This window comes from Hemicordylus capensis, chromosome 1 (assembly GCF_027244095.1).
Source record: "Hemicordylus capensis ecotype Gifberg chromosome 1, rHemCap1.1.pri, whole genome shotgun sequence".
Classification (NCBI taxonomy): domain Eukaryota; kingdom Metazoa; phylum Chordata; class Lepidosauria; order Squamata; family Cordylidae; genus Hemicordylus; species Hemicordylus capensis.
This window is the reverse complement of record NC_069657.1, coordinates 197,909,757-197,925,561: the sequence shown is the minus strand read 5'-3', so window position 1 is coordinate 197,925,561 and position 15,805 is coordinate 197,909,757. Positions and strand designations below refer to the sequence as shown.

The following is a 15,805-nucleotide window of genomic DNA, read 5'->3' as shown; positions in this document are numbered from 1 at the left end:
TTGTTTTGTTAGATTTTTAAATGGCATTAAAAATTATATGAAAAGTTATTTTACTTGCAGAGAATTGTCTGGCCTCTTTCCCTTTCAGCAGAGTGAATTATTTTGTTTTGTCTTTTTATCTCCTTTCATTGCAAGGACCTAGCAGCAGACAGCATCCTGTCATATCTAATGCAGTTTTTAAATCTGGTGGTGTTTTTTTAAACTTAGGGACAGGCTAAAAATTATCTTTGCCTCTCAGTTAAATCTCTTGGTTTCTACTCTCAGTTCTCCAAAAGGACCCTTAATCCTTTTGGGTCTCTCGGTGGCTTTCAATACCATCAACCACGATAGCCTTCTGGATAACCTTGCGGAGTTGGGGATAGGAGGCACTATTTTACTGTGGTTCCAGAGAGATTTATTTTGCGATCAAGGATCAGATACATCAGATATTATTATTTTAAAAATACAGTCAATAACCAGACAATAATAACAGCAATAGATGCCAAACAATCATCTAAAACTTTAAGGAAGCTTAAAATAACGACAATCCTAACTCTAGCCGTAGCTTGCAGACAGCAAAACAATATTTTGCAACATTTAAAGAAATTGCATCATTATTATCAGACAATAAAATTTGCAAATCAAAAGCATCCAAGTGCCCTATACTGTGGTTCCACTTCCATCTCTCAGGCAGATTCCAGATGGTGTCGCATGGAGACTGTTGTCTTCAAAAGGATCATTTCTGTATGGAGTTCCCAATGATTTTTAACATCTACATGAAACTCCTGGAGTAAATCATTAACAAATTTGGTTCAGGGTGCTATTAGTATGCTGATGACACCCACATTTATTTCTGTCTGTGCAAGCGTATGGAGACTCTGGATCACAACTATGAATTATTATATCTCCTTTTAATCCAGGGCGCTTTTCAGATTAAACCCTACAGCAGGGGTAAAATGCTTCGGCTTGGCGGGATCGTATTGAAAAACAACCCCTAGAATCTCAAACATCTACTCCAGGAAAATACAGCTTTTTTTGTGATGTATACTTTTTTGCAACCTCTCAAGTTGCAAAATGGTCCTATACCATTTTCAGGTTGCAAAATGGTCCTATACCATCGACCATGGTATCCTCCTGGACTGCCTCTTGAGAATGGGAATTGGAGGTACTGTGCTAGAGTGGCTTCAGTCCTTTCTTGGGGGGAGGGTCCAGAAGGTGGTGCTGGGGGACTATAGCTCAGCTCTGTGGCCATTGGCCTGTGGGGTCCAGCAGGGTTCGGTTTTGTCCCCCTTGCTATTTAATATCTACATGAAACTGCTGGGAGGGGTCATCCGGGGATTTGGACTGAGTTGTCAGCAATATGTAGATGACACTCAGCTCAATCTCTCCTTGTCACCTGATCCTAGTGGATGTCCTGAATTGGGGGCTGGAGGCCATGATGGGTTGGATGTGAACTAATAAACTGAGACTGAATCCGGATAAGACGGAGGTAATGTTGGTCAGTAGGACAGCCAATCGGGATGAGGAGATTTTACTGGTTCTGGATGGGGTTGCACTCCCCTTGAAGGAGCAAGTACACAGCTTGGGGGTATTACTGGACTCGGCTCTGCTTTTGGAAGCTCAGGTGGAGGCAGTGGCCAGGGGTGCCTTTGCACGGCTTCGGCTAGTGCACCAGCTGCGTCCCTTTCTCGAGAAGGCAGATCTGGCTACAGTTACCACGCCTTAGTCACATCACGGCTGGATTACTGTAACGTGCTCTACATGGGGCTGCCCTTGAAGAATATCCGGAAACTACCGCTAGTGCAAAATGAGGCAGCTAGGGTTTTATCTGGAGCTAAGCAGTGGGATCACATCACACCCCTTTTGAAAGAGCTGAACTGGCTGCCAGTATGTTTCCGGGTCCAATTCTAGGTGCTGTTTTTGACCTTTAAAGCTCTTAACGGTTTGGGCCCGGGATACCTGAGGGACCGCCTGCTCCCAAGGGTTGCTGCCCGCTTGACGAGGTCATCTGAGGGGGCTCTGCTCCGGGTGCCGACAATGAAGGAGGCTCGGGTTTTGTGCATGTGAGACGGGGCCTTCTCTGTTGCTGCCCCCAGACTCTGGGATGCTCTCCCGGTGGCTATTCGCTCCTCAGTTTCCATCACAGTTTTTAGAAAGCGTGTTAAATCTTGGCTTTTTACCCAGGCTTTTATATGATTGTCTCTACTGCTGCTTCTTTGTATTTTGTACAGTTTTTATACATGTATTTTAAATCTTTTTAATTAGATTTGTTTTATATTTTAGCTTAATATTGTAACTGTGTCATTTTTTATAGTCTTGTTTTTAATTTTTGTGTACAGGTAAACCGCCTTGGGATTGTTTTAATGAAAGGCGGCATATAAATTTAACAATCAATCAATCAATCAATCTGCAACTTTGTGGCACTATATTGCAAAGATAAAATCCGAAAGAAGGCTGCAGTGTCACAAAACAGGAAGTACAGAAGAACACTTAGCAGATCCATAGTGACACTGCTGTAGGGTTTAATCTGGGAAGCACCCAGGAGAGCCAGATTAAAGTCCCTAGAACTGCACTGAGCCAGGTGGGTTGTGGTAGGTGCCACCTGCTACATGCTGTTTACTTTGGGCAGGATTTCAGAATAGATGCATGGGGATTTGCAACCTATGTTTCTGTCTGAGGTCCCTGAGAATAATAATGGGAGTAAATTAGAATAATTTTAAGATGACACATGCATGATAGCAAGACTGCTGGGGGTTGGGTCATGTAGTTAGGCTCTTATTAATAATGTTATTTCATACTTGTCATGCAAGACTCAAGCTACATATTCTTTAAGCCTGGGTCTTCCCCAATCACATACATCTGGGGAAGGAAGGTTCAATTTTCATAGTAAAAGGATGTGTGGGCAGGGCAAGGAATGCTCAATTCTCCTGGCTGCCCAGAGCCTAGAACATCAGAACATCAAGAACATCAGCTGAGCTCCAATGCCAGTGCTGACCCTGTCTAGGAGAACAGCTTGAATGATGGGAGGCACCTGGGAGGTAAGCGGTAAGCATGAAAAGGTCCTGTATTCCTCACACAGGCTTCTCTTTTGCTCTTTGACTTGGACCATCCTGCTCCTGCTTTAGACATGACGGGGGAAGATCTGAGTTTGAAGTCAGGCGTCGACACCGACTCAATGGCGCAATTTTACCTCACCCTTACTCTTTAAGAAGACAAGAATGCAGTTACCCATGTGAGGGTTGTGCTTTTTTTTTCTTTTCTGTTTTGTTTCTGGCCCAAATCCGAAACACCCCCATTTTGTTCTTTGTTCGAAATCAGCCAATCTGAAAACACCCCAATTTTGTTCTTTGTTTGAAACTGCAAAATCCGAATCTGAAACCTTTTGGATTTAATAAAATGGCCCCGGGTCAAAATTCGTGGGTGGGGGTGGTAGTGCCCAATGGGTGGAAGCTACCACCCAAATTTCAGAGGAAATGGGCAAAGGCCTGATTTTTGGTGAAGTTTAAGATTTTTCCCATAGGGAATAATGGAGGCTTCAGCAAAAGTATAGCTTCACATTGGGGGGAAAGGGGTGGCCCAGAGCAGTGTAGGGTGGGTGGTAGAGCCCAGTGGGGGCAAGGAAGCTGCCAGAATTATTTCAAAGGAATTGGGCAGAGGGCTGATTTTTAAATATTTAATGGCATTTATGCATCTTTAAAGTTCTTCCCCATAGGGCATGATGGTGGTTTCAGCAGCCTCATAACTGCACTGGGGGGCACCGGGGTGACCCAGAGCAAGTGGTGGAGTCGAGCACATAGGGTTGCTAACCCATGGGGTACTGGGTTCTGTTGTTTCTGAGGTGTTCTGAGTGTAGATTCTTTGGTAGCAAATGAGAGTGGATTCATGGTTTGTCATTGAAAATCTCATGAGAAAGACTTTTCACGATTGCAAAATGGAGTTCCAAAACAGCCGAAACAACAAAATGTTTTGTATCTGAAACAGGGACGTTTTGTTTCGGCTACAACATTTTCTGTTCTGAGCATTGGGTGTTTTGTTTCAGCTACAAAACAGCCGAAATGGCCTGTTTTGGGCACAAAATGCTTTGTATCTGAAACAAAACTCACACTCCTAACCCAGGTTCCGTCTGGCTACTCTGTGGGCATGGTTAGAGGTAGTCTCCCTTGTGTGTTAGAAACCTGCAAGTAGTAGTATGTAGTACCTTCATGTTTGTGTTTAGTTTCAATAAAGGGATACTATTTTAAGAATCCCTCTCTCTGGCAGATGCTGACCAAGCATAACAGAAAATGCAGGGGCTCTACAGGCTGAGTGAGTACTCCCTCGGAACCCACTAAACAAAGGGAGACAGCAAAATACCACCAACATGGTGGGATATTCAGAGGAAGAAGGCATGACGTTTACAGGCAAGATGGCCTGGCATTGATTATCAGGTAATGAATGGGAAGCACTTGGGGGTACATGAAAGAACAATTGCTCCACACGACTTCAGTCCTGCTTCTTTGGATATTCTTTCTCCCACTCCCACTTCTAATGAAAAAAATTAAAAATATAATAGTGCAGACAAGCTCTCAGTGTCATTCTGTATTTATTTTTTTTAAGAAGAAGCATACTAAATATTTGCTTTAAGAGATGTAAATTGTCCCCATCCTTGATAGTGGATGTTGACATGAAGTCTAATGAGGAAGATATCAATTGTCATAAGTGTTAATTTAAGCAGTTTATTTTATCATCAACATCTAGCTCCTTCGAGACCATGGGGGGTGGGCTTGAGTAGCACAGAGGAGGATACTGTTGTTTCAGAAGCAGCATTAGTTTGATCATTTATAAATTCCTGCACACCAGCTGTGTTCCTCCCCGATTATTCATGCTACTACAATTAATACCATTAGGGAGGGAACACAGACATCCTTGGAGATTATTGCTGGTAAATGTCATATTAAATTCGTCCTCAGCCAGGTTCTATTTCTCCGAGTAAAATGTAACCTGAGGTTACAGTTATAAAGGCACTTTAAAAGGGGAGAGCTGCTTAAGTCCCGATTCTACAAGCTCCCTGTTCCAGGTCTGAAGATTTCTCCCGCCAGACCTTGTCACATATGGCCCTTCCTCCCAGGTCTGCATGGGCTCATTTAAAAGACACATTTCTAAAGTGTTTGGAGGGAATTTCCTTTTCCCAAATCAGTCAAGCCTACCACTTATAGCTCTAACTTGTAGATAAATTGCAAATTTAACTCCCAGATTCTATCCTGGTATTTTGAAATCATTTATAAAGGGTGGGGATGCGATTCAGGTCGTCTGGGAGGAGACAGGGGCTGACATCCCGATTAACAAAGTGCTTGTGTGGAAGGACATCCTGGAGTCCTGCTAGCGTCAAGCAGCTGCGCTACTCAGGCCAAGCCCGGAACATGCATTCCAGACTAGTGTTGTGCAACTACAGGCATGCTTGTGCAACAATGTGCAACTACAGCATGTCTCATTTTTAAAAAATGGAACATTTTTCACAAATGCCAAAATCTTGTGGGTTTTTGGGGCACAACAATGAAACCTTCTTGTTGTTCTAGGACAAGGTGGCACTACTTGGGCTCTCCTGCAGATGTTAGACTGCAACTCCTATCATCCCTGGCTGCTGGCCACTGTGGCTGGGGATGATGGGAATTGTAGTCCCAAAACAGTCGTAGGGCCCATGTTGTGCAGTCCTGTTTAGTACAACTTTGCTCATTATGCAATTGTTTCTTTAGGATGTCAGCCAATATGGCATTCATTATTTGTCCCTTGTCCTCCCCTGTATCCTTCATTCAATCTATTTGATAAAAGGCAGAAGCTGTTTATTGAGTGTGCTCTGTTTGGGAGTATTGGTTTGGCCTAAGAACGCAAGATCTAAATAATTTATATGCAATAATTTTTGGATTCTTTTGGGGGGTTTCTTCTTAAAAAAAAGATTTTATGTCACTGAACACAGCAACAGAGCCACATTGTTCTGTTATTTAAATACATCTGAGCCTGCAGCTTATTAATTAAATCACTCAGAGAGAAGAGGGAGGGAGGTGCTTATCAAATACTGAGCAAAGTATTTGATGAGCAAAGTTCAGTTATAGTCTACGATAGGCAAATGATTGTATCTATAGTAATAGATCAACAGAGAGCAAGGTACAAATAGCAGACACTAGGCTTTGTAATGAAGGACAACAAACAAACTTTCCTTGGCAGTTACATTTAATTCTGATAGTGCATTTTATTTACATAAAACATACAACACATTTCTCCTAGTTTGGAGACACATTTCTAGTTTCCTAGAGATGTAGACTTAAGTACAAAGACCATATTGTACTTCAATTACATGCTAACTAAAATAGATAAAAAATAATTATTATGCCACAACTAACACATAAATAACAACACACAATGAATTAACATTTCTGTATACTGCCTACTTAAAAGTGCAAAACAGTTCCTGAAAATTAGGACATAATTTGTAAAGATTAACGTCCAGAAAAAAATGAGCTAATCAGCCACAACGGTAGCTGATGTCAAAGGTTTCATTGTCCAGGAAAATGTCTTGAAATATTTGTGCATATTGTGCTCCTTTTGAAGAAAATGTTTTGTTGTTGTTTTTTGCTGCTTTTGATGCTGTTTCTTGAAAACTGCATCACTTTTGTACTGGCATTTTGTAAAATCCTGATTGGCAGTTTTTCTTTTTAAAGAAAAGCCAAAAGAAGTGATGAAATGTAAACAAATATGTACCTATGTATTATAGACTCACTCAGTCCTAAGGTAAACTTAAATGGCCACACTGCTCTACCTATGTAAGGCAAATGTGGTTAAGAGCTGACTTTAATTTTTTTAAAAATATACTTCTCGTGCAAGGAAAAGCGTTTAACTATTCCCTGAATACTAAAGCCATGGTAGTTTATTACTGTACCTAATTCCTAATTTCTGCCATTAGTTATTTTTTGCTACTGAAGTTCATGTGAGCTGAACATGCAAAACCCATGGCAAAATTTGGCTTGGATTTCATAATGGATTAGAAAACATTGCAATTCCTTTTATTAAATAAGAGAACCCACCTGTACATTCCTTGGAAATGGCAGAAGGTTTCGGTTCATTTTTCACCAGCTATTTAAACTGTTTGCTTTTGGAATCTCCCTCCCTCTCTCCCTCCCGCGCTCTCGCTCTCTCTCAATTTCTATTATGTACAAGACTTTTAGTATGCTTCAAAATTAACTAAGAATATACGACACGCAGCAGCCTCCCAGCTACATTGAATTCTCTCTCTAACAGCCAAACTCCTCTGTCATTTCTCAGATGGTGGTATTTTGTGCGTTAATTACCTATGATCTTAGAATCTGTTGTTGCTTATATTTGCAGTGGCAGTGCAGTAGCAGAAAGAGGTGGCCTTTTAAACAAATGACCTTGTACTGGAGAAAAGGGAGGTGTAATTACTTGAACCATTTAAGCACGCCGTGGCTCTAGTCGGTGTGACATCTGTGATAAAGTCCTCTGGTTGTCAATCACACTTAATTGTCGTACATAACTTCGGACATCCTGATGGTTCTTATTTGCCAGAGATGCATCAGGATCTGATGAAACAGAAATGATGTGCTATCGGTACGCTTAGTCAAACTCAGACCTGAGTGGAATATACAACTCTCTCATCTTCCAGCACCATAATATATAAGCATGCAAAGCTAGAGCAATCCACTTACAAATCTATCCTCTGCTAATTTCACCATTTCCTAGTTCACCCTGTGATAATCTTCCTTGATATTCATCCCACAAACTTGTTGTTCATTTAGGTTTTCTTTGCTATATTCACTGATATTTGAGATATTTTGCTCATTATTTTATTAGAAGGGATAATATTTGCAGCTTCCCGAAAAGCACACCCATAGTCTAAAAACTGTACTTTCATTTCTCTAGTAAAACAACCCAGGGCACAATCCAACAAAAGCTAATTTCAGTGGGACTAGATTGAGCCTGTAGTTTGTCATTGTAGCTTGTGCACATAGTCTATAACCAGGACAGGCATTACATAGCTCTGGAGCTCCTAGTAGATTTGGGACTTATCTGAAGTAGCTCTCCAGGGCATTTTTCACACAGAGCTTTTCACTCACATCTCCTACAGAATGGAGAGTGTGTGCTCACTTATCGACCAGATTTAACTCCAAGTCTCTGTGAGCTATCAGGGAGAATTTCACACACAATTAAGGTTTTTCATTGCATGTTAAGAGTGTAGCCTGATTTATATCCAGGGTAAAAAAACCCCACTTTTTGCATCGTTTTTTGTAAAGCCGCACAGGAAACTCACAGTAAAGCTTGCTGTGTGAAAACGCCCGGGAGTTTGGGCTTGCCTCTCCCTCCCTTCCCTTCCAGGCATTACTGAAAATCATTGGCTGGCTGGCTGGGGGTGGAGGCTGCTTGCACAATTTTCAGTCTGTGGTGCTCAAAGTAGCTTTTACTTTCTCTTGTTCCCCCTCCTATTCTGCAGCAAAATCACGCTAGTATTCGAGGGTTTTGATGCGAAAACCCCTTTCCCTGCAGATGCAAAGTTTTGTAAAAGCATTTTGTGACTGGGCCCACCTCCTCAAGCCACTGTTTCAGGCTGGAAGCTCACAAAGGTCTGCCAAAAGAAAAGGAGCCCGTGGAAGCCTCCAGTTGGCCACCCCAGTCAATAACCCATAGCATTCAATACAGATGGAACATTTCAGTTAATACATATATTTGCAAAACGTACTGAAAGTCTGGCTCCGGCAGAATCTCACTGTTCTGATGGTGTTAGAGATCATGCGCTGAAAGAAAAGAAAGGAATACAGTCAACAATGGATTAAAATTAACACTATAGCCTGACAGATGATAAGGTAGCCATATCAAAGCTTTTAAAGGTAAAGTGTGCCATCAAGTCAATTTTCTATTGTGACTCCTGACGCCCACAGAGCCCTGTGGTTGTCTTTGGTAGAATACAGGAGGGGTTTACCATTGCCTCCTCCTGCGCAGTGTGAGATGATGCCTTTTAGCATCTTCCTATATCACTGATGCCCGATATAGTGCCAGTGGGGATTCAAACCGTCAACCTTCCTTGTTAGTCAAGCATTTCCCCGCTGTGCCACTTAAGGTAGCCTAATCTTTCCCCTCATGTTAGTTTTACATATGCGAGGCACTTTCCATATGAGGGAACATTTTGACACACAGTTCCCTACCTACCTGTATTCTGAAATGGTACAGTCCTGGAAGGATTGTGTCATGTATTTCTGCACATTTGAGCAAGATCTGAGAGGCTTTACAGCAATGCTGTTGAACATATCTTTGTAAGAACATAAAGAAGCCCACCTGTGGGATCAGACCAGCGCCATCTAGACTAGCATTCTGTGTGGAACATTGGCCAGGCAGGAGGGCATGAGAGCAAGGGGCCTCCGCTGCTGTTTGCCTCCACAGGGATCAGGAGTATACTAGGCTGGTTCCCACAATCATTCCTTGGGCAGGGCAAGCGTTGGGCATTGTGTGTGCTGCTGTTTTTCATTCACATGCAAGTAAAAAGCAAGGTAGGAGGTGGGGGGGAATGACCGAGTGCAAGGCTCCCCCTGGGCAGGAGGGCTCCCTCCCACTCAGCTGTTCAATGAGGCCCTTTCCCTCTTTTCAGAATCTTCACTTGCAAGGCTGGTTTTGTAGCACTGGAGTTGGCCTCAGTATGGCTGCATAAAGAAATGGTAGGTGATTTTCTGTTGTTGTCAGTCTATTTACACGTAAGGCTTGCGAAAGGGTGCTTGGTTCAGGGGAAATAGTACTGGAGGTATTTGTGTAACAGCCACCTAGAAGTTTGTTCATTGGGATTGTCTATCCCTCCAGTTCGCTTTCTGTCAGCCCATTTCCAGCCAGTTACTGGAAAGCCCTACAGCCCTACACCTGGATCCACCCCCAAGAGAACCTGTCATAGAATACAATGGATACTCTGAGGGGGCCCCCTCCACTTCCTGCTGCCTACACGGCACACTGCAATACCAATTCAGGTTGTCTGCAGCCTAGAATAATGGCAGTAGGCCAGCACATTATCTGCTAATCCATTCCTAGCCCAGGTTTCAAAATGTTATGAATATTCATGCGTGCCAAACAAAAACTGCTCTGGGTTTAAGTCACGTCCTTTTTGCATAATCTTTATGTTCCAAAAACGAAAGAACGCTTGCCCCTTCTTTTTCCTCATAAGAATCAGTGTGTGAATTTCCTTTGTTCAGATCCATACAACCTGAAAACCAATATGCACAAATTCTCTAATCCTCATTTCACACCTCAAGGATGAGGAGTCGCAGTAAAAAGAAGAACCAGGGGTTGATGGCACTATTTTCTACCGCCATGGATGGAGACCCTTGTGCTGCAGAGCCACCTTGGAAGGGCTGCTGCAGCTGCTTTCTGCAGGCGCCATGGCAGCCAAGCCTTGGGGAAGCACAGCACGGAGAGAGAGGCTGCCAGATGCCTTGCCACTCTCCCCCTCAACCCAGGGATTCTGGGAACAAGGCTTCTGTCTCTTCCCATCCATCTCACCTTTCCATCAAGAAGGCATGGCAGGCATAAGCTTGCTCTGGGTAGGTCCCCAGCTCAACGCGACCCCACTCCCCCCATCCTCTGTTCTTCTTTCGCCTTACCTACTCCACACCTGTGCTATTGCCCTGGGCACCTTCCGAGTCAGGGTAAGAGATGTAGAACCGTCACTGCTCTCCAGCCCGGTCTCCTAGCCCTGGCAGAACAAATTGTGGCTGGAGGAGGAAGTGGCTTGAAGGAGCAGTCGAGGCATCAGCAGTGGACACAAGCCCAATTCACACGTTCAGGATTCATACGGCGAGTGTACACTGTACACGGGTACAGATCTGCACACAGGGGCAGTCATTTACATATTTTGCAGAACGCAGGTACAACAGAAAACTGAGGGGCCTTTACCAGAGTTCACTTTTAAGGAACTTTCTGCCACAGTTTGTGGTGATGGTCACCAGCTTGGATGGCTTTAAAAAGGGCTTAGACAAAGTCATGGAGGACAGGTCTAACAATGGCTACTAGCCTGGTGGCTATAGGCCACCTCCCGCCTCAGAGAAAAGATGCCACTAAATACCAGTGGCAGGGGAGCAATGGCAAGAGAGGGGGCAAGCCCTCACCGCCCGCCTGTGGGCTTCTTGAAGGCATCTGGTGGGCCACCGTGTGAAACAGGATGCTGGACTAGATGGGCCTTGAGTCTGATCCAGCAGGGCTTATGTTCTTATGTTCTAACCAAGTACAGTCATTCACACAGTAACATGTACGATTGTACATACGTCTGTCCACTCATACGACATGGTGTCTGAATAGGGCTTCTTTAGTCATATCCAGATCCAAAAATGTCAGCCCTCCTGCACCACGAAGGGCTGTGTAGAAAGGAGAATTTTACCAGCTCTTCTCCACCCCTACACGAAAAGATGCACTTGCCAAAATTTCCTCTTCTGCACAAGCAATTAGAAGTACACAGGAGCCCTGTTCTCCTTTGCATCTAGTCACTCTAGCAACACAGGTGCTAAATATTTGACTGCTCAGCACCTCCTACAGACCCCACTATTCTTATAGGTGAGTCTGTGAATTACAGCCCCATAGAATAGGGCAACGAACAAGAGAATTTGGGGGGAATCCCTGGATTTTGGCACAGATTAAGACCTAGTTCTCATAAAGAGCAGGTGAGATGTGCCTGGGCAGTACTAGTTCAGACTGTAGGCAGTTCACATGACTGAATGCTCCTCCATGAATTGAATAAAATAAAAATAAAAATAAAATAAAATAAAATAAAAAACCTATGTATATTGAAAACTGACTTCTCAAGGAGACGGCTAACTAGAACTCTTCTCCCTGACATTTTGTTTTCTAGGTCCAGGGATTTATTTATTTATTTATTTATTTTAAATAGAGGCACATTCAGCCATGTCAGTCCCAACCTGCAGTCTGAAATGGTACAGACCAGAGACAGGTTCATCACCTCATCCGCAGTATGTATGCCACCTACCACAGAGAAAGGGTTGTGGAATGTGTGATAAAATGCAGACAGTCCTTAAAGGCTCCAGAAGCATCACTGTCTGCTCAACATGCTCTACCAAATCTATCTGCAAAATGAATAAAGCTTTTAAATGGGTTTTAAAGTTGTGCAGTACTGCCAGCATGTCCTTACAACACACTCGCTTGGTGTGTAGGATGTTGCCCTCTAGAGGTTTATGCGGAGAACAAGTAATCTGGGTGATAATTTAAAAATAAAAAAGAGAGCAGACAGAAGATAAATTCTCTTAACTGACAGGTGTCAAGGAAACCTGTTTTCTAAGGAAGCAGGACATGCTAGGCAGATCAATAATCGTCTAATCATTAGAAATGAAAGCAGTACCTGCCAGCAAAAATGGCTACAGAAAACAATTAGAGAGATAAATCATCCAGTTGTGAGTGAACTTGCCACTGTTTCATTTGCCAGTGTGAGGTAAATAAAACTAACCTGGAAGAGAAAGTGTCGTCGCTACAGTATTTTGGAGTAAAATAATAAGTGCTTCATTTTTTAACCTGTGTGTAACAACAAGCATCTTGGAATTGGATGCCAGTTGCAATTTTGAAATAATCACTAGGAATGTATGTTTGTTTCCAGAAGGAATGGAAACTGAACAGAATGAGAGCCATCTGGTTTGGGTTCCATTTATTCCCAAATCAAGGGATGGCCTGTGAACAAGTATGGAGGTGGTTTGCTTTTGGAGCCCCATTTAATTTTTTAAAAGAGCTAAAAGATCTTTCCCTAATGGATCTTTTCATTGCCACCGGAGTCAGCAGTGCACAGACCGTGGAAGCCACCCTGTCTGCCCCTGCCTCTCCCTTCTCTCCACTGCTGCATCTGGGTGTGTTCCCTGTGGGCATTGCCCACTGGCTGAGCCTCCACTCCTAAAGTAGCTCCTCTGTCTTCACACTTTCTCCTCCTCCTCCCGTCTTCCTCCTGCTGTCCTGTGTAGTGCTCCTGGGAGCACTACAAAAGACAACAGAGCTAGATGCTGCAGCAGAGACAGGGGATGAGGCTGTCATCAGCCCCTTCTTGCCCTGGCCCTTTCAAAGCCGGCAGTGATCATTGAAAGCTTTGAAAGGGGCACAGGGAGAGGACAGGAGGATGGAACGGAGAGCTGCTGAGCAAACCTTTTCAGGCTTTGAAATGGTGGCAGCAGGGGGGGGGCAGAAGAAGGGACAGCTGGCCTCTCCTCCTCCTCCTGTCCCTTTTAAAGCCTGCAAGGGGCAGGGCATGCCCTGGGAGGGGGGAAAGGCAGCAATTCACCCCTTGCCGCAGACGCCTCCAAACCTTGGGCTGCTCCTGAGCAGTTGCAGGAGCTGCAACGTACAGCTGCATTGGCCAGCTGGTGGGAGTCATCTTTAATATGCACAACTGCCCTGGGATGCAGCTTCACCCTGGGGCGATTTGGGTGAAAGAGGGGGGGGGCACTGCTAAGAAAAATGGCAGCATCCAATGCACCAACTGCCGTATTTTCACTTTGCACTTGAAAAAAAAAAGCACTTCCAAAACAAAACAAAACAAACAAACAAACAAACAAACAAACAAAACAACAACCATACATGGCCCTGGGATTATGCTGTATCCCAGGCCCAGAGCAGTTATGAGTTTTCAGTACAGCTTCCACCAGGCCCACACGGCAGCTCCTGCCACCATCAATACAGCAGGCAGCAGCAAAAACATCAGTTAAAGCCGGTTTCTAAAAAATAAAAAATGAACTGAAAACAAATAGAGGAAACCAACTCAGGACCTTGCCAACAAGAGTTGGATCTGAAAGGAGCCCAGTAGAAGCCCTGAAGATAAACGGAGCTCTGAAATAAGTGTGTGTGTGTGTGTGTGTGTGTGTGTGTACGTACGTACCCATGGTAAGTGCCACAGAGTGAAAACTCCCTGCTCAGGTACCTGTTACCCAGCATGATAGAAATCCATGTCAAAAAAATCAATGATATATTTTCTCCCCTGACTTCCACAGGTGGTCTTCCCCCTTAGAGTGCTTGTCAAAATGCTGCCTTGGGGATGACACTTTACATACCATTTTTTCAAAGTTTACTAGATTGTCGATGAATGTCTTGTTCCCTTCATGAGTAAATGTCATGTCTGCAATACAAATAAAGAAAGACTCTCAGTGGCCAAATCCAGGCACAAAATTTAAAATCTACATTTTCTCCATTCAGACATGCCGTGGCAAATACTCAAAGCATTTGCTTGTAAAGATGAGTAAGTTTCAACATTATTTTAAAATGTTTAATAGCAAAAGATGTTTTCATCCATATTCCGTTTAAGCCATGGAAAACGTCTCTCTCTCTCCTTCTTAGGACTTGTAAGAATGGGGGAAGAGGGATCAAATGTCGCCGCTGAGATCTCTCATTTTATTTTTCATTCATCTCGCTGCATTTCCCCCCTCTTTGGTTGGTTACCTTTTATAAGTAAAGGCATAAAAGGGATAACAGGAGGCTCCAGCTTAGCTACAGTGAATCTGTAGGCTCTGTGGTTTCTTGAGGGGTCCTGAGAAAACAAGAAACAGTCAGACCTGTATAAGCATTGGGTAAGATGCAAACATGCTTTATTTACAAGCAGCAGCTGCTGTTTAATGGTAACTATCTTGTGATCTATTCTATTCTTCCTTAAAAATAAGAGCAGCCACCACCCTCCATGTCCTTTGTTGCCTTTCCCATATAAGTTGTGAGCTCTTTGAATCCACTGTAATTCTTTAGAAAAAGAAGAGTTTATTATTGAGTGGGAAAGTATCGCTATAGGTGTGGCTATAACACAAAATGTTTTTCTGAATAGAATTCTCTCATTTTTCTCTGTCATGCATTGTCTGAGTCATCTCCACAAGCTGTAAAACCATGATTCTGTAACAATAATGCATGATAAAATTTGAAGCTGGACTATACAATCTAACAGAGATATAAAGGGAAGATAAAGTTTTCTAAATGTCCCAGATCGACTTTAAGTGGGGCATACATTTTCTCAGAATAAGTTCCCTGAGAGTATAATTTATTAGTCATACATGCTTGTTTTATCAGTACTATAATGGGATCATAAACTCCTTAAAGTCAAACAAGGACACATAAAATGATAAAAAATTGAGAAATTCAGATCAGGTACTTAGAGTGAATCCAGGCGATGCACAGAATTAGACTCTGTTGCCATTTACCATTAAGCTTTCAAACTCTGCATAGATCTTCTTGAACTTGCTTGGAAGTTTCTGTCAATAAGAAAATAAGCAGAAGCCTGTGTCAAATTGAGGTAGTCTGTTCCCATCAAATTCCAGGGTACAAGCCATTATATTTGAATACCACCTGATATATATGTGGTGTACACAATCCAAGTTACAATAATTAAAACACTTTTCACAGAATAAAAGCAATTAAAAACAATTCACAGAGTAAAATAATTAAAATAATTTCACAATATTAAAAAAAAGTTTGAAATTAATTTTAACTGAAATCCTGAGAAAAAAGGTGTGTCTTAAGGGTCTTTTAAAAAGCAATCAGAGATGGAGGTGCTCTTATTTTGACAGGAACTGCATTCCAAAGCTCTGGGGCAGCCACAGAGAAAGCCCGGCCCCGGGTCACCACCAGATGAGCCGGTGGCAACCGTAACTGGACCTTCCCAGATGATCTGAATAGGCTGCAGGATTTATGGCAATGGAGGGCTGTCTTAAGTACCCTAGAACCTTCTGTTTCCCTTAAGCATCAGGGCAAACTGCTTTTGAAACTGGAGAAATTTGAAAAAACAGTTTGTGATGTGTGTGTGTGTGGGGGGGGCAAATCTTCCAAGATAATAGTTTTAACA

General features: G+C 43.0%; 1 protein-coding gene across 5 annotated transcripts in view; it reads right to left on the bottom strand.

Annotated features, from left to right (window-relative positions):
• Positions 1-6,168: 6,168 nt before the first annotated feature.
• Positions 6,169-15,805, bottom strand: part of RAPGEF4 (Rap guanine nucleotide exchange factor 4) — a 247,792-nt gene continuing 238,155 nt past the window's right edge. For all 5 annotated transcript variants that reach the window (XM_053266590.1, XM_053266585.1, XM_053266600.1 and 2 more), the window contains 5 exons: positions 15,165-15,215; positions 14,422-14,509; positions 14,037-14,101; positions 8,705-8,759; positions 6,169-7,550 (listed from right to left, as the gene is read on the bottom strand). In XM_053266590.1, the coding sequence (XP_053122565.1) occupies positions 7,423-7,550; positions 8,705-8,759; positions 14,037-14,101; positions 14,422-14,509; positions 15,165-15,215 (387 nt within the window). In that variant the 3' untranslated portion in view covers positions 6,169-7,422. The remainder of the gene's footprint in view (positions 7,551-8,704; positions 8,760-14,036; positions 14,102-14,421; positions 14,510-15,164; positions 15,216-15,805) is intronic.